This window comes from Venturia canescens, chromosome 9 (genome assembly GCF_019457755.1).
Source record: "Venturia canescens isolate UGA chromosome 9, ASM1945775v1, whole genome shotgun sequence".
Taxonomy (NCBI): domain Eukaryota; kingdom Metazoa; phylum Arthropoda; class Insecta; order Hymenoptera; family Ichneumonidae; genus Venturia; species Venturia canescens.
The window spans coordinates 13,123,550-13,150,032 of NC_057429.1; the positions used below are offsets into that span (position 1 = coordinate 13,123,550).

General features: G+C 42.4%; 1 protein-coding gene across 1 annotated transcript; it reads right to left on the reverse strand.

Annotated features, from left to right (window-relative positions):
- Positions 1-1,179: 1,179 nt before the first annotated feature.
- On the reverse strand, positions 1,180-24,599 carry LOC122416591 (otoferlin-like). Its single transcript, XM_043429657.1, has 26 exons — positions 24,499-24,599; positions 24,247-24,375; positions 24,045-24,162; positions 23,692-23,845; positions 22,855-23,026; positions 20,921-21,095; positions 19,836-20,029; positions 18,394-18,708; positions 17,053-17,229; positions 16,769-16,885; positions 16,444-16,578; positions 16,110-16,271; positions 15,281-15,553; positions 15,026-15,197; positions 14,682-14,911; positions 14,062-14,196; positions 13,449-13,593; positions 11,409-11,538; positions 10,960-11,301; positions 10,714-10,870; positions 10,074-10,261; positions 9,699-9,934; positions 8,568-8,798; positions 5,339-5,448; positions 4,991-5,091; positions 1,180-2,078 (listed from the first exon to the last, which is right to left on the reverse strand). The coding sequence occupies exons 1-26, from the start codon at positions 24,574-24,576 to the stop codon at positions 1,898-1,900; spliced, it is 4,557 nt and encodes a 1,518-aa protein (XP_043285592.1). The 5' UTR covers positions 24,577-24,599; the 3' UTR covers positions 1,180-1,897.
- Between the last annotated feature and the right edge of the window lie 1,884 nt (positions 24,600-26,483).

A 26,483-nucleotide genomic window follows, 5' to 3' on the forward strand; every position in this document is an offset into this window, starting at 1 on the left:
ACTATAGTCAAATTTTTTAGACTAAATGAGACTGGCTCAGACAAAATTGCAATTCACGATCCTACAAGCGTATTTTTTGCCAGTCAGCATCAAAACGCATACGCATCGTGACAATCTTTTCTCATCCTGTAATTGTATTGCTCCCTTAAAAGGCAATTCTTTCATCGTTCAACCTACAAACGACCGGTCGATCATACGGCCTAGCTTGAGGCGATCCTCAGTCACTTATTTCAGGAGCTTCATCACTCTTTCATCTGTTCATCCTTCGAATGTTCGGCCTCGCCCATTGGATGAGATTTGGTAAAAATATAACTGCAAATCCACGAACCTAATAATGCGCTCAGAGAGGTGGATTATCGTAGCCTCCTCAGGTGTAAAACGTTGGGTTATTGATTTCTTGGTTGGGTCACGTTACCGCCCCTGCCCGACTGACTCGCGGGTCGCTGCTCTGCACACCTGCAAACCTGGCGCTGCTGCTTCAGCGTGTAAAGCTGGGTTCTTCGCCCTGAGGAATGTATTCGTCGCACTGAAAATGCAAATTTTTCAAAATTATTCCAGCCGCTCTATTCCGGACGAAGGGGATCAATTTAAAATCGCAGCACAACTCGAGATTTACAATCCCGTGTCTCGGTCCAGAAAATATTAAATTACGTGAGAATTAATTTGTTCAGATTAATTGGAGCGAAAAAAATTAATTGATACGTAACTATAATTCATTTTCGTTGCCACCGTCGAGACAGATTTTCACGAGAACAATTTTTTTCCATCCTTCAATCTTGAGCCATTTTGCAATATTAACTTCCAGAGTTTCTCTCACAGAACGGGGAAAAGTGTACAACGTTCCCGAAGTAGTAACCACCGACTTTATGCAGACAGTCCGAAAACTTTGAAGATCTGACGCTGAGAAGATCTTAATCCGTAAAGTTATTCTGGTGAAATTCGATTATAAAGTCCACTCGGAGTTAACGGCGAAGAACGGATTACGAAGTATTCGAATTTTATAGGACACCCGTTCTCGTTTTCAAAACGTCTCATTAAACTCGGCAATAATAATAAGGAATTCTTACTGCACGCTCTTAGCTAATTGAAAAAATGACGCGCCTGCCCCAGTGCTGTGCTTTAACAACGCCACGAACGTTGCACAATTTTTTAATTAACGCAGAGCCAGTCAAATATCGACCTCCGACGCGTTCGCAACGCGAAACAATAGTTTTTCGCCAGAATCAATGCGTTCACCCTTCAAGTTCACGGAATTGAGACGATACGATTGAGCACGTAAAAAGTAGGAAGACATATGTGTGACGAAGTACACACTGCGAGATACGACTATCGACCTCAACATTTCCGGTACAGTTGGAAAATCCTTTTTCATCCGTACTCTCGTGAGTGAACTTTCGAAATATTCAAGAATCTCTATATAGCGATGGGAACGTAAAACTCGGTCTGAGGTTTCTCCCGATATCCCAGGATAGCTCCGGGGGAAAAAGGATCTGCGGAGGATGACCTCGTAAAATTCTTTGGAGTGTTATTGCCAGGATTTTCCTCGGGAAAGGACACGTATTCGTTTTGCATCTCGGTACAGAAGATTCGTTCGAAATCATTTATGAACGACTGGAGGGAAGTTTTTTTTTTATATTTCCTTTATTTTTATTTGCACACGAGTTGATTGTTCATTATGTGATAATGCGAAAGCATGCAGCGCGGAGGAATCATAAGATTTTATCGGAACGTTCATGGCCACTAATTACGCGGCTACTCAAATGAATTGAGCGAATTAATTACGCGAGTTCACTTTATTTTTGCGCTGCCACTCTTTTTCCCGAGGGTGCAAAAAAAAAAAAAACAAGTCTCGTTACATCATGCCAACGCGGCCAGTCGTGTCTCGTCTCCACAATAATTAAGCTCCCAACAAACGCTTGACGAAGTATCCAGGAAATGCGTAGATCGCACATCCGACCAACATCACCAAGAGAAACATGAAACAGCAGCAAAATATTCGCCATCTGTAATAACGGCAAACTACGAAGCAACAGGCCTTCCATGGATTACGAAACCAAGAGAACGATGTGTCGGGACGTCTGAAAAAAAAAAAAAACGGTAAATGAGATTAAACTCATAACTCAATTTCTCTACGTTGTAACTTGCCTCTTTATAGACCTTAGTGGTCGGTTAACGTACACACCAAGAGAGAAAATATGGACGAACCGATTGAATTCGTAATAATGAAACAAAATTTCGTTTCTCTATTTCAATTCATATAAAAACAATGCGACAGGGAAGTTTACGAGGAATGAAAAAGGAGAAAATGCTTCGAAACGATATTCCTTTGAATAGGAGAAAAAACGGCTCGTATTCGAACGGAAAATTATCTGCGCGTTAAAAGAAATACTTTTTAATGGATAATGCATTTAAAAATGAATGTATAAATGCGATTGTTGTACGGTCGATAGTCTCTTATCATGATTCGTTGCACAATGCAACAACGACTGCTGCATGTGCCACATGCATGGGTGCAATAATGGGAGGCTCTGTAATGACTTCCCCTCCCCTGCGACAGGAGCGTCGTGTCCGTAACGGCGAAAAGAAAATGTACAAATCAATAATTAAAGGATGAACTTTGATCCAAGGGTGATGAACTTGGACGAAGATAACAGAATTTTTCTCAAGCCGAGAATTCTTTATTTTTCGACGTTGAGAAAAATCGCGTGCTATTTTCTTCGCAAAATTTAGCAGAGAAAGAGATGAGGAGTGAGAGCCGAGAGGGCAAACACACGTGAGTTGGAGGTGAACTCAAATAATAACGAGATCTCTGAGGCTCGAGCGAGCCCGAAAATTGCGGAGAGACCTCGCATATCCCAGAGCCTGTTGCCTCTTCTCATATCACATTTATTGTAAATTTCAAAGCAAGAAAAAAAAGTGCAGTCTGAGGCTTTTACGGGGGGAAAAATGACGTGCGTTTTTGGAAGGAAAGTTTGATTTTCTTCGTGCCCTGATGCATTCATTTCATCCGGTTTGGAGACAATTCAATCGAAGGCTGGAGCATTATCCAAGGTCGTTGGTACTTTTGTCAAGTGATGATAAAAAGCGACGTTTATCTATTGAAAATACAACGAAGCCATTTGTCAGTATGATCCGCGAACGACAAGCAGGTTAATGCTATTTCTGAAAGAGTATTTTCAGTCGCACGGCGTAAAGTCACGCTGAAATAAAGTCATAAAAATATTTTTTCCCCGCTCCCTCGAGCCACGATAATATTCGCAGTTGAACACTCTCGCGGATACAGAGAAGGGGACCAGTGACATCCGAATGACATGAAAAATCCTCTCGGCACAATCTTTGTATTTCGTTCACCCCCCGCTTTGCCTAAACCCGTCCATCTCCGGCATCCGGTTACGGCGAATTTTATGTTCGCCAGACGGGAAATATCTCAGTATGAAATAAAGCAATCCTAAAGGCACGAACGAAAAACGTTTGTGGGTGTGTGTGTGTGTGTGTGTGTGTGTGTGTGTGTGTGTTTGTGTAACGTTACGACGGTGAAACTAGAAATAAAATGAAGCGTGTATGCTCGGCTCGTTTCCTTTCAGTCTTAAAATCGCAAAGTGTCTCAGGAAACCAAGTGACGTTTTCCGGAAGAGAAAACCAGCCGGAGTACGAAAAAAGAATGGAAAAAAGCTTAGACCAGGTGCAACGTCATCTGCTTGAGAGCGGTATAGAAGTTGAGTTTTTAAAAGGTGCGAGTCATGCGTGCTCGTGCCTCGCCTTGTAAAAGGTTTTTACTTTTTTATTCTATCTCTCTTTCCCATCATTTCCTTTTTCTTCTTTCACTCCGTTACAAATTACGTCCACGATGGATATGTTACCGAATATAAACACACGAAGCATTCGAAATGTCGAAGCAATTTTTAATTCTGCAGTTCGATGAAAACCACCATGAACTTTTTACCCACAGATTTTTACTACAAGACCTTTATCTTCAGCATCACAAAACGTACTGAAAAGCATAAAAAAGATGAAAGAAAGAGGAAAATGAAAGATTCGAAGAGGGCGTTTGAGAAGGAAAAGAAGTAGCAGAGTGTCTAGGAAGTTTCCACTTGTCTCTGTGAATAATGGAATCGAATGTTAGTTTCGAGCGAGTCTGACATTTTTGACACTTCGCGACGACGGTGAAAATGTTTGTGTAAAAAAAAAATTGCTGTCGCTCGTCGCCGGAGACAGGAAACTGTAAAATGAAACTCGTGTTTCCCTTCCGGCTATGTAGAAGCGAAAACGTTTGAAAAGCGACAACTATCACGCACCTGCGTAACGATTTTAGCCTTAGCAAGATGTCAAGCTCAAGCATTAGTTTGGGGCGTAAGTCTCGAGGCGCATGACTGTGTTCATCGAGGTAACGACGTGCGTGTGGGTGTTAGTGACTTTCCGCAGTCCGTAATTTTCAACGACTATAGCCGAGTCAGACACGCGCTTCCGCAGAGGATAAAATAACGAAAAGGAGGATAAAGCTCTCACGCGAGTTTACGTTATCCGATAAATAGTATCACGATATGTAACGGGCACGTATAAAAAGCATAGCGTGGTGTATCAAAATTGCGGTACATCGTCTTATCGTGATCAAAGCTCGTTGTCTGTCTCGACCTGTGCGAGCGTCTAGTTCGACCAGGTCGAGTTTTTGAGCCGCAGTTATATCTCCGTTTATGTTACGATCGTAGAGCGATATCGCGCAGGAAGTTCCAGGAAGAAGGAGCGACTTTATCAAAATTTATGTTCGAATAGTTAGCGGACTATTAGCTCGGAGAAGGAGGGAGCGAAGGGGCAGTTACGAAAAATGGGGACACTAATTTGCGTTATCATTTTCGAGTGCGGAAGCAAGGAAGCATTCAACAGTATTAATTGTTTCGAACGAATAAAGGCTGATGAAATAAACAAAATTGAAAAATTTCGGTCGACTCTCGATCGCAGAATATTGCCATGAAAATTGATCGACATTACTCACTTGGGTGGTTCAAGAGGTTCGGGAGAATTGCGACCCTTGCCGACCGGATGTTCTTTAGCCTGGGAAGCCGGAACAACGATCATCTCCATTTCCACTTTGCCCTAAAAATAACGAGGATACATCATCATATATATACAGCTGCGTACGTAAACACGGATCTTGGGGGTAGGAAATAGGTTCGGGCGAGACACGTGTGTGCTGCAGGAAGGCTTTCTCGCTGCGTCCAATATCCCCGCGGCTCGTGAATTTTTTACATCCCTAACGTGCCCACACTTCGAAAGCCCCGGTAGAGAACGAAGCCCGCAGATCCCACGGGGTTGGGACTCTCCAGCGAACAATCTTACTTACGACCCACGTCTCTTTGAGAGGACCAAGGTCGTCGAAAAAAAATCTTATCGCCGCTCGTAACACGTGGGAATAAAATTTTTCCGACTTGGAAGTTGTCAGTAAGGAAACGCCTGCGGGTGACGATGTAAAAAGAAATTGCCACTATTTTTTCATCGTCCTTACTATCCCGATCATAATCCAACAATAGTTAACTACCCTTCGCGTCCAATGAAAAACCTGTAACATTCGACATTCCGTAATAGATGAATCCTGACACAGGCGATCGGGGATTCAATTATTTAGGAAGGAACGATCGAATCCCTAAGCAGAAGCGTCGTGGATGAATTTTCTCTGGAATTAATTGATGGATCAATAAAAAGATAAAATGGGAGTAATTTGCTCGCGGATCTCGCACGAGCTGAAACGACTTGTTCGAGGCTCGCGCATCCGCGCCCTTCCGATTCCCTCCTTTTTTACACGAGCCATCGATGCGATACGGTTGGAATCGGATTACGTAAGTGTTTTTCTTTCCTGCCCTTACCAACGATCCCGCAAGGGCATGTAGGGACTATTAGTGTATTTTATTGCTGCGCGATTGACCCTCGGTTGGGCTACCTGAATCTACGGACACTCCACACGATGCGTATCTATGTGTACACATAATACGTTTACTCTTGTTAACGAAAAGGTTGAGTTCCGCGTAGAAGATTCCAAGTGGCTCAGATACTGGAATGAGAGTTCGTTTATTGGGGGGCGCGCGCGCTAACGATCGATCTTTGGTGCCTGATGGAGGCGTCGTGAAAAAAGGCCGATCCGGCTAGGATAGTGAAGAAGAGACTGGGAGGGGGAGAGAAAGTGGAAAAAACGAGGACGGGAGCAGGGTCGAGCTTGTCTCTATAGTTCGTACCTACGAACAAACGGCGGTACAAATAAAGTCTGACAATCTATGAATCAACCGGTCAGACATTCGTCCATCCGAGCAGATCCCTATCAGCTTTTAGCTGCAAAACTCGGTCACGTTTACACTCCGTTATTGACATTAACATTTATCTCGATGATCTCGAAGTGGTGTAGATGGCTCGAGTCTGCAATGTGCTCGAATAATTATAAGTTGCGGTTACTTCGCTGATGATGCTCGTTACAAAGTAACGACAAAAAACAACGCTCCGAGCCTCCTGCCTGCGCTCAAGTGTCCTGGCATAACTGTACTTTCGCAGCTCTAGCCAACATTGCGGGTATTTGAGGAACGTCCGATCGTTGATCGCGCGCGGTGCTGGTCATCAAGCGTGTTGAAAGCGCCAGAGGCTCTGATCGATAAGAGCACGATAGAAGGACCGTCGAGCTTATCGTGTTGATAAACTATAGAAGGAACCGGGAGAGTTCGTAGAGGTTATAATCACTCTGGCTCGAGGGATCACGAGGGGGCTAGGTACGTTACAAACTTGACGTGGATCGCAACCTCGATCGACTGCCAATAACTGAATTTTCTTGACGGCGTACGAGCACGGGTCAATCTCAGTGCTCTCGGGGCCATCATCAATCCTGGTGAGAATTGATGCGCCATTATCTGGTTTGTTATTCAAATTTTTCCTCCTTATGCAACAATAAATCTTTTCGTTATTTGAAAAGCTTGAGCGCGAAAAATAGGCTGCTTTTTGTCGAGACCTGGGCGAATTTCCCATGCCAATTCTCCAGAATCCGAAGGAAGGGCTCCCACATTTTCAACCCCCATTTGAAGCCTCTTATCGTTCAATATCCCCTTGTGCTTGAGCAGAGCTTCCGCGCCTCATTGCATCCGTCGTTGGCCATAAAGATCGTAGACTCGGATCAAGTTTGCTTACAGCCAGCTCAGCTACTTAATCCGCTCCCGCGATTATCGACTAATCTCGTTCGATTCGGTGCACCAAATAATGTATATATACAGTTACGTTCCTGCGGCCTTTGCCCGAGCCCCGACGCGAGCAGCAGACTCCATTTCTCAACGAATTTCCGTCGTCTGTATAACGAGGTGAGAGCCGACCGAACTCTGAAACACTGCCAAGGCAAAGCATGTGAGAAAGATCTGGATGCGGAGCGCTGTCCCTCCTCGTTCTCCTTCGCAGTTCATATACGAGACCAACCTAATCAAAGCTAGCGTGATATTACATTAGGTACCGAGGAAAAGCTTCCCTCCCTTCCCTCTTCGTAGGATGCGCCCAGTCGAGCTTGTTCCTAACGAAGTTAATCGTATCAGCCTGTAAAGGTCGGCGGCTAATGTTCTTAGCTCTATCTAATGTAACGGGGAGGGTTCTCGCGCCAGCTACGAAAGGATTAGTTGATAAACGGGTTCAACCTGCTGCGATGACTGGATAATCTCAGAACTACAATACGAATGGCCGGGCTCGACGGATCGACGCTACTTTTATCAACCGGATTGCCAATCGTTCATACGACATAAGAAATTTATTATCGTTCATGAGCAAGGAGGAAAAGCAGAGTATAAACGGGAGCTCTGCAGCCGTAAACGTGATCAGCAAACCCATAATTGGAACTTTCGATCATAAAACGTGTCTTGACGAAACGCCTCAATAATACAACTCGCTTAAACTCGATACAATTACCATCGACTTCTGCTATAACTCTCGCACAGTGCTCACAGACCTATGCATGTATGCGTCAAAGCCTCCCTCATACCTCGGGGCTCATGTTTGTTCGTTATGCATCTTACTCGTGCAGTGTATATGATAGCGATCACGTGCAACAGTGGGAACAGTTACCAATTGCTATGTATCACGGGTCTCGATTCGCTTTCCCCCTTTGCCACCCCCACATCGCAAGGGGTTGGAGAAACACGTGCCAATTCGGGTCTCGTATTGTCGCGTTATGATTGCTTACTGTTTGTCTCGAACAATCTTGACGAGCCCCCCACCCCCGACCTCGGCCCCCACCGCAATTGTAATGCAAAACGATTCCTGGATGCATCCGTCCCAACTACGCTATCAGCGTCAATAGAAGTTCTAATTGTATCCGTTGGAGCAATCGGTTTGATTTATTGTCCCTTTATAATCGAAACTGTGGATACGCGAGGCATGGTGTTTGGGCGCTGCATTTGAATTGCATACTGTGCGCCTTGGCACGGTGAATGAATCATTAATTAAAGGAATCTTTGACTTTTGGGAATTGGGAATTTCGATGATTCTTCGAAGCTTAAATGTGCCGAGGGACTTTCCGAGGTGGAATCGTTATTTGACGAAGCCGGTCGTCCAGTTACAAAGGTTTTTGTAACGCACTAATAATAGGTCAGTTTTATCAACAAGCATCTTTCTCACCGCTTGAACTTCTTTACCCGTACTCGTGACGCAAGCAAACGGCCACCACGCCTTGGTGCGCATAACTTTAAATAGATTGACCGTCGGTGACTTCGGGTGGATGACCTTAAGCGTGCAATTTTTCGAGTTCGCACTTCCCTTTGGCATTCTCGAGAGGTCCATAGTTAATGAGCCTGCGAATGACAGCATCAAAGAGTCACCTCGATGACATTCGAATGGATGGACTGTAAACTTTAATTATGAGACGGGGTACGCTCGTTCGGGGTAGAGCACGCTGGAATTGCAAATGAAAATTACACTTTACGCCTCGACAAGGTTGCAGCCCGAGCATATATATCCCCCTTCGAGCATCAATCCCGATCCGGCGAACGCGAGCCATTCGTCTCAACTTCGAATTACAGACTGCGACGTACGCGTAATTACAGACGGAGACGCTTTATACTGATTAGACTTTCTATTACGCGTCGAATTCAGGGTTATAGTTTCTTTAGGGTTAGTCATTGAAGAAAATAAGGGGAAAGCGTCTCCGGATGTTCTGTTATTTATAGTGTCGGAGAAACAAGCTGATTACCGTGACTTTTCATTAAAACGCGTGGCGTTAAATTGCTTCTCGAATGATTCGTCTCGTAGGTTTATTAGAATCTAATAGTTTGCGACTCTCGCGTGGATCCAACAATTTTTCGAGTTTACGAATCCAACGAGCGACACGCACTACGAGGGAAACGAGCTGCTTTGTCAGCGGACGAAATGACACCCCCGAACCCTTCCCCTGTCACATTGGCAGTGAAACTCTGATACGTTGAAGAGGTCGGAATCGGATAAAGCTTGACGAGATAAATGCTGGCTGTTAGGGCACTGGGAAAAAAGTCCAAGTAAGCAGGTGAGAACTCTGCTAATGATAACGCGTTATCTTTTGTCAGTTCTTGTTTCTCCGTCACAAGTTTTCTACAGTATTCGGAATAACGACGAGCTACCCCTTGGAGAAGAGAGATGGAGAAACTTAAGCAAAATGAGGGGAAAATAATTCATCGATTTCGCGAGAGTTCGATGAGACAGGAGGCTCTGTAACTCACCTAGAAAATCGTCCGGAGAAAAATGATCGCTGTCCCAGACTTGAAGGTTCAATTTACAAGGCATTTTCTGCTCGGTGTGGTCCTTGGCAAGAACAGAAAGTTTCTTTCGTACGATCATGAGATTTTCACCCCTTGCGTATGTCACCCGAAATATAAAACGCCAATTGAAGTTTCCCTCGCCGTTCAACGAGTTGTAGTGAACATCTGTTTTCTGGTGGTCCTCGTAAAGGATCCATCTGGCTCGTCGACAGTTTTTTTTTTTCAGGAATGGAAAAATGAGAAATTTACTTGAAAGGTATCGAAATATTTTCAAACGGGATTTACGTTTCTCGAACTTTCAATACGATCCCGTTTTTTTATACGAAATTTCATTACCCTTTGATATAAATATCCGAACATTTCTCCCCTGTGAGAAATTGATTATCAACGAGAGGTACGTCCTCGACGTTCCAAATGATCACGCGAATTTCATAGTCCTCAGGCACTTGGGGAGTAATATCGATCGGAAGTTTTGGTGGTAATTCATCAATGTTGAACATATCGATCCAAAGCTCCAATTTACCCTGGCACAACAAAGTACCAATTTTCGTGTGTACATTGCGATATTAAAGTTGCGCTCGCTCCTCCGTTTATCGAACTTTATGGATTTTTCCTTTTTCTTTTCTCTCACGAAACAACACCAGGGACGATAAAAAGTATACGATTCACTGTTTCATCACAGCACGAGAGGATTGATTGAATTTGTAATACTTTTACGACAGTGAGTTGTAAAAATTTACTATCGAAATTCCATTTGTTATTTGAGTTTTAATAAGACAAATGAAAATGTGCCGATTGCAATGAATAAACGATTATCGCATTCGTATCGTCGCTTTCTCGACAGAAATTTCCGAAGATCATGGAGAGTTAAAAATTCGGATAACTGAACCTTCTCTATGGGCAAATGGGCTTATTTTTTACTGGTTGAGGTAGAAAAATGTAGAAAATGTGTTTATTCTCCTTTGTTAATAGCAACCTGTTCGAGACCGGGTCTGCTGGCATTGAAGAGCGGTCGCCGTTCAACGTGCTCGGGGACAAGAGCCGTGCCGCAAATTGGAAACTGCTGCCATTGATGGAGCACGTTCAGTGCCATGCACTCATCTCTCTCTGAAAATTTCGATCGATCATGCGCGCTCCGACACCCCGACCAATTTTAGTTCCATGTCGAGAAGAAACAAAAGGAGAAAAGGCTTGGAGTGGGAGCGAGTCAAACGGGAATTACGAACCTTCTTCGTCGGAGCAGATACCGATTGATGCCTCAAATGGGAATCTTTGTTTGCCGATTTTGACACAATCTTCGAGGTACTCTGGCAACGGTAAGTTATTTTTGTTGCAAAGATAACCCAGAATCTGCGTGGGTCTTTCACGATCCCGCCAGGCGTTGTAACCCGAAGAGTTGTAAGTTTTTGCGATCCCGCAGTGAGCTCTGTGGGTGCTGTAAAAACGGTTTTCGATGTCGATCTTTGTCTCGCCGATGAGATCGTCCGAGCTCGCGATGTCGTAATCCCAAACTTGGATCGTGAGCATGTGATCCTTCGGGAATTGTGCATCCAATTCGAAAAGCCTTAAAAACGTCAAGGCACTCGGGATCAAGCATGCGGGAATGATAATTCCTGAGATTCCCACGACAAGAGCGTTCCTGTTTTTACTGAGTCGAGAAATTTTACTCACTTTCCAAATACCGGATTCAGTTGATTAGGAATGTAATGTTTCTTGTCGTTGATATCACTTTTGCCAAGTTTAATCCGCAAGTACGGATCGGATTTTCCACTCAGTGGATCGGTCGGCTGCAAATTTGTCGCTTGAAATGATAAACATTTACGTCAGCACGCGTGCCTCATTATAGGGACGCGATTCACTAACCCAAATTCCGATCGGCGTATCAACCCGAATCGTATTAATATTTAATACACGGCTCTAATCAGAATCGCGGTGAGAAACTCGTACATTAGTGCCGCATTCATGCGACCCGTCAATTCATCGTCGTGCTGACGCGGAGTGCAAAGCGCGTAATTTAGTGCGACACGACAAAATCGAATGAATGGATTTTGTCCCATCTGCATGACAATAACGTCCGTAAAATCGGTAACACGAGTTTTGACCCGACGACAAAATATCCGTAAGACAAAATGATCACGCACGCCCTTCGATCAACGTGGGATCAGTACTAAATATTATTTTTAAATATCGATTCAGAGACAGGCGTTATTCGTGAGGATAATGAAACGTGGTTTGCGCTGGTGAATCAAAAACACTTGAACAATTATCGTTGACTTGGATCACACGGAACACGCGGATACGCGGGTTACGTGTCTTCTTTAATGGTTTAATCGTAACTTGGCCGTAAACGCAAGAAACGGAAATTGAATTGATTTGGTTGATATGAAAACGAGATCGAGCAGCGCGAGATTATCGTTATACTGGTCGACTCTCAAAGGATTACTCAATATACGAATTCTTATTCGTTCTTACGAAATGTCTCGGTCCGAGGAGAGCGCGAGCCGAAGGGAAATTCGGGCGTACGAAATCGCGCTTGTTTGCCCACGTACATAATCCATTGCCGAAGAACGAAGGCTTCGATAGCGCGAGTAATAATAAAGGAATTCTGATATTATTTTGAATCGGATGAAAACTCGTACACCAAATATTTGCTGACATTATATCCTCTGCCGGTAATTAAATGTTGAGGTGTATTCTTGGTCTATGATTGATGCACTAAGAAAAAAAAGTTATTGGAACAACGAAATGTGGCATTACGGGGTGCCAATAAAATATATTATCATCGCAAGGTTAAACATGATTAAACGAACAAAATAGTTTTGGATCAAGCTGCAGATTCATTCTCTCAATAACATCAATAGCTGTTGAATCAAACATTTTTTTTCTCACAGTGTATCGTTACTTTTAAACTAATAAAACAACTTGCTTCATGAGACAGTCAATATTTTCCTCTCTGTTGTGTATGCGTAGTACTACAGTTTAAAGTGCATTGGCGGGGTGCGCGGCAGCGACATTAAATCGTGCTCAGTCTCCACGAATATGCGGTAGAGGCGTAAGAGAAGTGAATTAAATACGAGCATGATTTAACGAAATTTTGATCACCGCGATCGCTGCGATTGATTCAGTCGCTCCCACTCCCAATAGTCACGCCGTTGAAATTCATTCCGTCACAAAAAGGAAGAAAATTATTAATATGTCTCTTTTTATTAAAGAAATGAGTGCATAGTGAAGAAATTTGTATTGTGCACCCCCCACCCCACTATCCAACATGCCCGATGAAGACGTTTTGCACGTGGACGAGATTTAGGCTATATTGTCTCTCGGATTTTATCGTCGAGCCAGCAGATGTCGCGCAGCCGTAAAATCGTTACTAGCGATAATTTTCCCGATATTTAAATCAAACAGCAAAATAGGCAGATCACTTTAAACCAGAAAGCTGATGAGGCGAAGCCAATGGAAGAGAATTCATCAGCATCCCAGAAAAATTTCCAATCGTCTCATATTTTGAGCCACCGATAATCACTTCAATCCGATTTTGATGAAAAAACGTTTTGTCACTCGAAGTTTAGAAAAGGTGATAAAAAATGAGTAATTCACTGATTGACTTTCCGAAATGAGTCCGCGGTAATTTTATGCAAATGGTTGGCGTACTCGGGGCAAAGGATTACGGAGGATATCGGTTGAAATGTTTCGTGCACTCAAGGCAAATACCTTTTACAACGTAAAGCCGGACTATTACTTTAAGGGGCTCTTGCGAGGGATAGTCGTCGCAAAGGCCATCAGCAACATTTCTACCGGTCTTCGTTTTGCATCGAAAGTGCTCGGGATGAGGCCACCGGTATATGGCTATGTGACCCTGCGATAATATTCCATTTTTATCTTTCATTTATATTCACAGCAGGTTTCGTTAATAAAAGGATAAAAGATGGTGAGACAGTGATCGGGAAAATTAAATTCTAAAGCCAAAAATTAAAAGTTTGGCCCACGAGTTCAAGTGGTATCCTTTTTCATTTGTAGGGTGAAAATTCACCTCAAAATTCTAGGAAAAAACGAGCATGTTAACTTTTAATTATTGCATTTTATGGAGGCGACTCGTGACTGTCATAATTCAAGCAATGTCAGATAACGCCACTTTATGCCTGAGATATTATCTACGATCGATCGTACAGCTCGAAAATTTAGCTGGCGATATTCCAAACTTTCGTGTATGAAGAGTCATTAAATTATTACTGATACCCTGTGAAAGAGGGGGTCGTTAATATAAAATAAACGGGAGGATAAAAAACTGCGAAATGCGAAAAGTGATTATGATTGATGCACAAACTTTGAATCTGCCGGAAAAATTTTTATCGTCCGCATCCGGATCGCCAGTGCGTTTTCCTCTCCACAATTCGAAGGTTGTCAGGCGATCGTTAAATCCGTCGAATTCCGGCTGCATCTCTAATTCCATAGGATAAATCTGATTCAATTAACTACGAAGACGCAGCTGATTGGAAAGTTTTTCTCTCAGGAATACCTTGAACGTTGCTATTGGCTTTTGACGTGGCAAAAGCGTCTTCGTGACTCCGAGCTCAAGATTTTTTTCCTCCTGCGGCAAAAAATTTCATCCACTTTGCAGATTCGTCGCCGGGTGAAAATTGCATAATTTTATAGGCAAATTCTCGCGTTTATCTCTACGGAGGAATAAAACGGCGACGGAGCGTTGCATCGAACGTGGCTTTTCAACTTTCCTTCCCGATTTTAGATCAGTTTTCCGTTGAAAACTCACGAGAGAATCGGTAAACACATTACCATCCATTACCTTTTTTCTATACTTTTCTTTAACAACAAGACTCTCGTCGTTGATAAAATAAGGATGGAAAATGCCAACTCGAATCTCTGCCAACACGTTTATACAAAACGCCGTCACTGTATTTCCATAAATATAAGTTCACTCCACTGTACTTCGAGTGAAGCGAAGTATCTCGTCCACCAATCGTGACTCTCGTCCTCGCCATGAGCGTATTCTTCCTTTTTCTTTTTTTTCCGAAACGATTTGAAGTTTCTCATGGTTTCTTTGAACTTTCCAAACAGTTTGGTGAGTCTTGATCGTGAATCGACGCTTCCTAATCTCTTGTAGCTTATCAAGCCTTTGCTCTCTTCGCTCTCAGGATCATACTCGTTGGGCAAAGGCACTGGAGACGTTAGGTTCACTGTCATTTTATTTCATTTGACAAAAATATACTTTGACAGATAACAACATTTACGAATGACAGTTGAGTCGAGTTTTTGGCAGCCGAATTTAGTACAGTTGCGCTCGTAAATGGTGCTTTCGTATTCCTCATCGGTTATGAGCTTTTGCAAAAACGCGTGTGCTGTAGGAACAACGCAAACTCCGACGTACTTGAAGCACCCGAATCCTCGAGAGTCGTAAACTTTTATAACAACAGATGGGAAGTAAACGTCGAGTTCTGGCATGTCCTACAAGAGTGAACGGTCTCGTTGCAGCTCGAGCATTCGGCTTCGTTACTTTATTATAGAAATCAACCCGAATGTCCTTCTACCAGATCGACGATGATGTGATTTTCCTCAAAATTGGAAAATTTCTTGGCGTTTTCCATGACCTCGGACTTGACATGGACTCCGGAGCACTCGAGAACGACTCTCGGTTTGGTGACAGGCACGTAATTTATTTTCCGCATGTCTCGAACTCCCCAAAAAATAACTTCCATGCGATGGCTTCTCATTGCTGGTCTTATGTCGTCGGGCAGGTTGTAGATTTTGCCTTCCGTTGACGTATTAACCGAAGGGAAATCGACCAGATCGTTTTCACCTATCTTCGAGGAAGAAACGAAACGGAAGAGTAGAAACGTTGAGACACACACACACATGCGGCCGAGATTCGTTTTATCCCCGTTTTCCTAAACGCGTGCCAGAAACGGCTATGAAGGGGCGCCGAGGGATTTACGAACGTGCGCCTGAATTTATTTCGAAACTGCGCCGTTGACAAACTTTATCGAAAGCAACTTCCCTCAAAGCTTTTCCTTCGTTTACGATTCGTTTAACATTTCATCGTATTACGAGTTAAATAAACGGCCAAACGGGATAAACGTTTCAACGGGGCTTCTCTACCAATTATCAGTTTACTTTCGTACGAAAAGTTATTCGAGAAAATAAATGGATTTACCGAGTTCATCGGCTCACGTGGCATTGCACTCTTTCCTCATAAATTACACCAAGTAACCCTTCGTATTCTATGAGAAAGAAAAGCTTTATGAAATTCAATAAATTTTCATTTTCTCGAATAATCTTGCCATGTTTTTTTTTTTATTACTCTCTCCCGCATCTTTCATACTTAAAGTGAATGAAATTTACAGGCGGATTAAAACGTACTTCTATAAGCTCAAAAGCTGCAAGGACACTGCCACTGTAATCCTTCTGCGACTGAAATTTGTGCCACTCGAGCCTGGGCGGAAATTCCGGGGCCGTATAAGTCTCAGTGGTGAGTTTTACTACCGGAGTCACGATGCACCGTCCAAAGAATTCTTTTGTATCCTGTGCTAGGAAATCGCGAGCTCGGTTCAAAACGCCGCAAATATTTATTCGAGTATTCTCCGAAGAAACGGTGATTTAACGAGTTTTTATAGCCAACTTTTCACAACCCCTAAACCGACTTTTATTATCATTTTTTTATTCGTATAAGAATAAAGTATTTTATGCAACTCACACACATGTCCAAATCAAAAGCTTCGATCACCACCTTCGGTGGCAGCTCTTTTATGTTTTCTCGTGTACCGTGCAACTCGATCGGTGGAAATATCAGCGTTTGATCCCAAAAAGGATCCAAACTCTCTTTGATGGTCTATGAAAAAGGCAAAAGCGAGAAAACTCAGGCATAATGGATTTAAAGAAATCGAGATTATATTCCATTTTCATCAAATAATGCGAATGACTGTAACCGGACATGAGAATAGAAACTCGATTCTTTGTCGAACTTCTTCAACGCGAGTAATCAGTTTCGTACATAAAAATTGAATTGCAATCACTTTTACCTCCGTCGTCGAGGTGTAGCCACGGAAAATCACTCTGAGGAAAGGATCCATTAAGCCTGATGAGTCCATGCCTGGGTCGAAGCGGCCTTGGAAGATGTGAGCCCGTAATTGAAATTTCTATGATTTCAAATGAAACGTAAATTAATGATTTTTAACTTTTCACCGGCGGAAAGACGGAAAAATTTCATTCTAACGAAATAAAACATTGAAAACGTTGTTCATTGTTACGAGACGAATTTTTTCGTTTTTCGATAGCTCGAGTACAAAATTCCATTTTCATTTACCCAATTTTCGGTGTACGTAAAAACGCGTGGGAATACGTCGAGACTCGAATGATGATCAACTTCGTAGCCCGAAGGGATGGAGCTCCAGCAGGCATTAGCAAATTTGGCGTTACCAAGCCACATGAATATCTCGAGTTTACAAGCGCTGTAATCTTGCATTTCGCGCTCGTTCTCGTCCTCGGGATTTTTAAAAAACAAATTCATCCTTTCGCCACAATTTTGACCACGCGAACTTTCTTCCTCGGCATATATAATCTGAGCAGCTGGTAAACGAGCGTATGCGACGCGCTTCGACCCGGCGATCATCCACACAAACACGTCGGGAAAATCGTCTTGCGGCTAATGCGCGGAGAAGGTTCAAGTCAAAACGTAACGTTTTTATTCGTTCGAATTTTCAGTGATGAAAAGGGGCAAAAAAAATCGTGAATTTCATTTTTATGGATCTGGTTCCACTATAAATTTTCAGATTTCGATAAATTTCCTTTGTCTCTTGAAATTTCCCTTGAAAAATTGTCGCTCATCGAACAATGAAATTCATCGATCTTCCTACCACTTAAAGTAGCTCACTCGTTCTACGACTAGTCAAGAAATCAACTATACTTTATGTTGATTAAATAGAAATCTGAATTGTTAATAAAATTAATAAACACTTGCATTCAGAATATTTGTATCACAAGAATGTAATAAAATGCTATAAAAATATCATAAAAGACAAAATTTATACTTCAACTTGACTAGTTAATGATTGAGACGGACACTTTAAATGCACATAACTTAGAGAACATTTTTATTGTACGAAAGAAAGAATGGTCAATTCATTAAAAAAAAAAAAGCGAAGCTACTGGACGAATGAAAGCACGTGAGTCAGCCTCAAAAATAAATTTGGCGAAATTCCCGCGATTCCCGATTTTGCCCGAAGCTCAATCGGCTGTTTACCAGCAGTCCAACGTAATGACTGACATCTGCTTTCGACGCGTCAAAAACTAAAGTTTTTTCATATTTCCTTTCTTAAAAGCCCCGTAAGGTAATGTTTTTTTTTTTTTTTTTTTTTTTTCAAGAAACGGAATCTGTGATAAATTTTCTTCACGATATAAACTTTTCCAAAGCTCGAACACCGTACAATTTTTTCACAATAAATATTATTGTGAGCTCTCCTATACAGGGACTGTGTTAAAAACTCAAAATTGTAAATGAAATAATTCCAAATTTTAACCCGTAAGAGACTCCGGAACTGTGCTTGTCGTTATCAGGGGGCCTTGAACTGTCATTTACCGAAAAAAGTGAACCTTCACCGAACTTTATCGAACGGCCGAACTACTTAAACTGTAGAAGGAAACTTACGTCGTCGCAGAGTTCGCGAATTCTGTGGAGGTACTTATAAGCATGAACCATCGCAATTTTGATGTAATGATTATTCTGAAGGTAGCCATTGACTTTGATCATTTTGAGAACAGCTTCAATATTTTCACGACAAAGATTGACCCTGTGTCGATCGAGTTTCGTCGTCCCGCCTTCGTCGTCGTACCGGCCGGTGTCCAGTATGTGAAGATAGTGGGTGCAGTAATTTTTCAGTGAAGTTATGATTTCGTTGTATGCAGTGAACGTCGCACGATTTTGAACGACGATGAAACCTTCCAGTTTCTCGAGTTCTTTTTCCTGGTTTTTAGCCCCAAGAAATTTCGACTAATTAGTACTCTTCGATGAAAAAAAATGCGTCTAATAGTGAAGCGAATATAAGACGATACGAGTGCCTCGCGGCGATGGTTGGCTCCGGGGAAAAAGGCGCCGGAACGAAAAAAGTGTACTTAGGGCGTGTAACCTCGTGCGAGGGAGGAGAAAGTTGTCGGATGGCGAGTTAAACCGGTGCTTCAATCGCATATCAGGCTCTCTCGCGATCCAATATAAGGTCATGGGGGTGAAGCGAGCAATTTTGTTATTCGTGATAATTGGGTCGAAACGACTCTCATTCCTACTGGGATATCGGAAAGCGAGACTGATCGTACGTACATTCTTCGACAGGTTTAAAACGCGTTTTTCACCCGACGAGAAAAGCAGAATGAGGAAAGGGCGGAGAGAAAATTCAGAGAAAAAGGTAAAAGAGTTTCTTCGCCTCGGCTCTCGAACGCCCACTTAAATCTTTCACTATGTCGCCAAAGTCGAGGACCAGCGAGAACGACGCGAGAGGAGAAACGACCTGGCGCATATTATCACGGAGGCAGATCTCCAAAGAGAGATATCTTTGCCTTGCTTCTTCTCTCGATCTTCTTCTGCATAACTCTAGCAATTTCTTATTCTCGCACAAAGTACAATCGAGACGGAGTCTGTGAAGCCACAGCAACGGCATAGGTTCGCAGGTTGGGGGGGCGTTCAAATTTTTACGATTGCGAAGAGACGTCAAATATGTATGAGAACATTTTCTCCCTCACAAAAGTCGAAGCCTTTGTCTTCCCTCATCCTTTTTTCATACTTTTCAATCTTTTTATTTCATTCTCTCGCATTTCCTTGAAAGATGCTCTGAGGAATAATTCGATAGACACCGTTTGCAGTGCCCCACTTTCCGGGACCACGAGACCGCAAAAGTGCACTTTTATTTGTCCTCAAAGGAATTTTCATGCCCTCACCAAATCTAATTAATTCTTTCCTTTTTTCATAGACAATAATCCATCGTACGATTGCGATTTCGTCATCAGTACGATTGAATCGTTGTTTCATGCTTTGAAAATTTTTTTTTTTGAACTCAAAATACTCAAAAACTTCAATAAACGAAAGTAGTGCTGTCTCACCAGAAAGTTTGCGATGAACCGCAAGCTATTGGTATTCGTAACTCTCCACTCGAGGTTAGGCCACCAGGATTTGACGAATACGCAAGGTTTGTTTGATTCGAGTGGAATATAATTGTACTTTCCGTCCGTGCTGCCGGTTGATCTGGGCGAAGTCTGGCTCTCGAAAACCGAGCGTTGTTCCGAAATACTTTCGTCTGTGCAGAAAAATGTTTTTTCTAATTCAAGTGAATTTCGTGGGTTCTTGAAATAAAATGAAAAATCACAGTGCGTCGACATTTTGATCGAGTTTTACACCTAAAGTGATGAAATTTACAGTAACTTCATTTTTTTAAAGCCGCACCCTCAAATGTCTGTATATAAGATGTGTTATGACACATCAGAAGTGCTCGAGGTGCTCCAGGAGTGAAACAGCTTGTGAAGTTCGCGTTGATAAGTATTGACGGAAATTTTGTACGTGCAGCCGTCGATATAAAATTCACATTGACAGCAAATTTATAGACATTTGTGTGGGCGTGTGCGCACACGAATAGTGTGATATATAAAAATATCATTGGCACACTGCTCGCAAGAGTCGCTATAAACTTCAATTGCACAGGGCCACACGTCGCCCAAGAGGAAATAATATGTGTCAGAGGATTTCACCGAAAGTTTTCTCTCATGCGAGGCGAGAAGGCCCGGGCACGAGTCCTCGTACTCGTCGATGTTTCTGCGCAAACTGTACCAACTGTTCGAGAGTGGTGTACGCGGATGAGGGTTGGCCTGTCTGTGTCATGAATATACGGAAATGAGAAATCACTTGAAAACTTGATTAATTAACACTCGACGCGACGCAATGTTGGCGTTAAAATTGCGATTTTGATGCGCTCTCGAAGCTTATTAAGCATCATAGGAGACTCGGAGCTCTTGGTTCAGCGGATTTTCTGCGTGGGTCGCAATATTTTGTTGGTGTTTTTGAAAATATGCTCGCTTTGCGATTATCGGACACACAAGAATCGGTGGGGAGGCCTCGATTCTTGGTCGTAATCGTTAAATTGCACGAAAGTTAGCTCGCTCGATTTTTAGTAGATAAAAAAAGTCTCACTCACCAAAAAGCCCGTCGTCGTTCTCAACACACTGACTGTGCGGGTACATTCGATTGCCGCTGTTTCCCAAACTCATCTCGAAGTGAATCGGCTTCGTTTTATAACGCGAACGATCGATCATGCAGGCGTCGAAAATAATGCCGACGAGAATATACTCCTCGGTGTCCCACAAACTTTTCTGAAAAGCACAGAACGGATTGTTCCAGTCAGAAGAAGGATCTCGGTGGTACGATCGCGCCAAGTTTTCAGCGCTAACTCATTCCGCTCATGCAGGAAACTCGTGAATCTTTGCAGACGTTTTTTTTACACCGGCCTCGTTCGTATTGATTGATTGCACGAGGCTGAGAAAAGCATTATTACGATGATGATAGCCCGGTGATCGACAGAATGTCGCGCACAACGAGGCCTCATCGCGTGCAACTTTGCATCAGATGGCATACAGCGAGCGTAAAAATGTCGTTTATTTTTAGTGATATTTACTTCGATAATGGGGGCTGCAGGCTCTGTTTCAACTCCGCTCCCGGGAAATCCAGACTGATCATCAATTTCCGTCTTGAGAGAAAGAAGCACTCTGCCTCGGTAAATGGGTCGCGTCGTCGAACACTTTCCAACGCAACGACATCCGCACCACTTTTCTCCGCTGGGCTTACCGTAGAGATGAATGAACGATGGACCGTACGTTGGAAGGAATCCTGCGGGGCTCGGGTTACGCGAAAATTATCATTAGATGAAACCCTCGATATGAATCAGTACTGCGCTCCGGAGGATCGAAGCGAAGTAGAATTAACGGGGAAGTCATGGCTCCGCTAATTATTTATATTCGCTCGAATATGCGAGCCACAAATTGAATCGCGATCGATGCGGCAACGCTCGATCGGAACAATCACTCAAATATTCTTCGTCGGAGGACTCTCACCGTATTCACCGGAATTAGAAATTTTCGTTAAGTTCAAAGTGCGACTGGCCAATATTAAACTTCCGCAAGAAGCCGAACAGCAAAGGGCACCGTGAACTTTCGCCTTCACCGCGATTCTCACACGAGGTGATAGCGCAGGAAACATTTCCGTAAATAATATTCTCTCGTTGAAGTGAGCTGCCGAGGTTGGTGCGAACTGCACGCTCGTCGATGCCTGCATATCGTACAACGAAATTTCATTTTTCATTTACGAGACATCGAACATTGTTGAACATTCGTTCAACTTCGATCGCATGCTTTGCATGCGAATCGAAAAGATTTTATTGAATTTCAGAAAGAATAATAAAGGTTTCTCAATGCTAGTGAGACTTCCAGCAAATTTTTCGTCCCCCTTTTTTTCAGAGGAAGATAAAAAATGAAATAAATCCGATAACAAAAGCTAGTTGGCACATTAAGCAGTGATCGATAAAGTTGAAAACGAGGTCTGGCATTTGACATCCAGGTATAGAGAAAAGAGAGTCTATCGAGCGAACAAGTTCACAGTTGACCGAATAGGAGGGCACAATAAAACATTATATATCTATCTTGTATGGCGAAGCAATGGAGTATCGATCATTAAATGTAATTACCTCTCCCTGCAATATTAATGGGGGCCTAAAGAAAAAGAATAAAACAAGAATAAAGTCGAAGGACAAGTGGCGCAGTATAGCAGCTAAAAAGGGTTATTTCCGAAGTGCCCCACGAGAGTTTTGAGCATTGTGCGAGCTAAAAGCTCTCTGCTATTTTCTCTTAAGCGTTGCGCGCTGACCGAAAAACTTCTTATCTCTCTTTAAGGCTAAAGAAGATGTGCTATAAAACTAATCGAAACGTTGTCGGTCTGAAAATCCCATTACGAAATTTTCTCATTTAAAATCGCAACGAATTCTCGAAAAAAGGTACCAAAAGCTTGAGAATTTTCGATCAAACTCGCTCCGCAACTTTTAACTCTACTCTTCTCTCACTAATAAAAATGCCAATTTACCTTCATACCGGCGAACGATATCTCGATGTAGGGCTTCACGTAATTCACGTTGCCCGTACAAGCGATGCTTTTCTCAACTGTTGGTAAACCGTCGACTCGATAAACCGAGAAAACGTACCGTGCCCGCTGCCTCGTCGAAATGCTCGGATCCACGATAGGAAGCAATAAATTTCTGCAAGCACGGTTTTCGGGCGATCGCCCCTTTAAGATAATGCCAACATTTCGTGTGAATGCACCAGATAAGAAATCTACTTATAAATAGCCGATGCATGCTAACTTTATATTATCTTTCATTTATTTTTGTCTTTCCACGAAAATAGATATTAATTGAATCGTTTCGAAGAAAAGTATAGCTTTCGCCATTCAACTTTTTCAAGGCACGATCTCGTGGCTTCTTGAGCCATTCTATGCACGACTGCGAACTCGTTTTCAGTCCCACGTTATTATTGCTCGTGAAATTTTTGCTCGCGGAGGTTAAGGGACTCGGAGCTGAACGTATTTATTCGATTTTTTCATAAAGAATAATATCCGGGAAAGGCAAATTGAAGGAAAGCACATTTGAATACTAATAAATGCAGAAAATTAACAAAAAGCACATGTTCCCGTTCATCCATTTACGGTGGAAATCAACTCCGGGCGTAAATTCTGTTCTCGAATATGACGAATAAAAAATAGAAATTTATTTTTGAGGAATGAAGTTTTTTTCTCACGAATAATCACCGAGTCACCAATTATCATAACGAAATGAGATTACTGTTGAATTATGCATTATCAGAAAAGCTGAATATTTATCTTCAAATTCCCATGCGAGTATATAATTGCACATTGATGACCAACCCTTCGATATCTTCGTCGTCGTCCGTTTCCGGATGAGCTTTTATTTTTTCTCCTTTCGTTACTATCGTCACGTTACACTTGACATATCCCTTGGGTCCACCCGATTGGTCTTTCGGATTCATAAGCATTGCCCATTTATGATAGTATTCGTGATCTGAACGTTTCCAATATTTCATGGAAAAAATTGTTCAAATATTGATTTTTTAATGAACAAGAGATCAGAAATATTAAAAAAAGTTGCGATCGAAATTTGGATTCGAATGGATTATCAAAAAATGCAATGAAACATCTCCCCTAAGGGCAGGAAGTCGATCAGGATGAATTCTGTTTTACCCACGATCGATAAAATTAACGAACGTCAGGTTCTGTATCACCAGAAGATGGTACTGTTCCCGACAACATCTCATCAGGATAAACCAACTCCAATGGTCGTTGTTTCCTGTTTCTCATGCCAGAGGGCAGTGTCAACATCTTTTGATAATCGATAATTCTGAATTGTGAGGAGTTTAAGTCTCGCAGGAATGAAAAGGGTCTTTTACATGGCTGGTCCCAAACTGTTCCAGCTTCGAAATGTATTCCCCCATGGAACTTTAGTCGTCTCAATCTATTTCTCAGGTAAGCTGATATGGTGATTCTCGTTCTCATCAGTTCCTCAAGTTCGCACGTGAAAGTAAACACGAAATACTGCGCACAGAGCAAAATATTTTAATCAAAATCAAACTCCAAACTTGATGAACTTTCGAATGAAGCGAAAATCAGGATTTTTCATCGCATTTATGAAGTAATGAAAAGGTAACAAACACTAACCTCATTATAAAAGGGACAATCAGTTCTGTCACGAACACTCGTTTTTTTCTTGTGATTTCCCACTTTTACCACTATCATGGGATTCCCATTCTGTGGAAGATGCCTGGCTTCGATAATCGTGATGCCAATTTGGTAGCAACCGTATTTCGATGAATGTTTTCCTCTACGGTAAGCCATCACGGATTCATGGGATTCACGTTTGAAATCCTGTCAAAATTAGCCTTCAGAACCTGCGACCGAAATTCATTTGTTTCTGGCATTGAAATTTATTTTGCAGTGAGATTTCTGCTGGCTGATATTCTACATGGGAGTGACTGGACACTGCACTGATGAAGATCTAAAAAATGTAGTTTTTTTTTCAAGATTCAGAAGGCAAAATGATTCCGAAAGAAGAATCATTTTTTAGCCATAAAATCTCGACTACAAATTTAAATGTTGAAAAAAAGAAATCCTTTTTTTTAGTGATCGATTTTCAACGAGCGTTTCAGAAAGTCTAAAGTTTCGTCTCACCCTTATCTCCGGAGCGCAGCCTCCGCAAGCGTTGCGAGCGAAAAAAAGCTGTTAATATATTGATCGACGGTATCGAGGTTCCGACGGTTGTACCAGGTTCCGAAAGAATCGTACGAGCTCTCGATGGTGAGTGTGCGTCCGTGTGTCTGGACCACGAAACAGCAGCAGCTTACATTGAGAAAGAAGAGAGAATAAAAAGAAGGTTGTTGCGAAAATTGGATTTATTTCACCAATTTGTTGGTCGACAGAGCGACGCAGGTGCGATTTCGAATGACCGGCCTCGTAGAGAGCGCGAATTCGACTTGTGCGGATCGATTTTCGGTGGTATGTCTAAATTGTTTTCTCTCTTTACCTCTTTTTCTCTCTTCCACCGGTTCGAGAATAACGGCGAGGCGAAGAGACGTTTGCCACTGCATCTAGATCCGAGAAAAGGAACCTCAGCGTTTGCTTCGAAAAAAGAAAAGGACTTTAGATCCAGAGGGAAGCACGGGAGAGAGCGAAAGAGAGATAGAACGAGGGACAGGAACAAAGATAGAAGGAATTACTTGAGAAGCGACGACCCAATCGCCTCCAGACGACAAACTATTTTAATAAGGCAAAGGACGTTTCCCAATTTCGTACCAAGACCCCAATCCCTCGAAATCCTCGCGTCGAATCTGTACGAAGCCTCTTCTCGAGTTATGTATATTTCAAGGCTTCGATGCGAATCGGAAGGAATCGAAGGGAGAGAATTCACCGCCGCCTACCGATGTACGAACCAATGCAAATTGTACGAAACAAATTGTGCATGGATCGAGGTAAAATTCGTCGCAGTATTTCAATAATTATTCAATCAAATTTAATGATAAATAAATTATTCTTGGACTCGTTAATCCAAATGGAAATTCAACTCTAGCAATTTATTCAAGAATAATTCATCCCATTTATCCACCGGTCAGGGGATCAAATTTGGGACGAAATAAAAAAAAATAAAATAAAACAACGTTGAGGTCAACCTCTCGCGTTGACTAACAACTCCCGATTAGCGAGTCTTGCAATGAAATTCATTATGTTTTATCGTCCTGTGAAAACAATTATCACACCATTATCAGGATAACCAATTAGTTAAATATGATACGAGCGACACGCTCTTCCGAGGGCCCCCCGCCTCCGTTCATTGGGCGTCGCGTTGCACCGGTGTGCGGGACCGCAATTTTTTCGCCATCAGACTGACAGCTAATAACCAATTATATTTCATTCCGCAACTCCATCAAATAGCATTCAATTAGAGAAAAAAAATGCTCCGATTATTAAGGGACTTTTACGCGACGAAGAGCACCAATGGAATCGTAACTTGATGGAATCAGCGAACAGACTCGTCCAGAAAGTAGGGAAATATTTCTAATCAGCGAATAATATGAACGTGGAAAAATAAACGTCACTCATTCTGCATTTATGAACGCTGCATTTACATAAACAGGATTTTATATTAGACA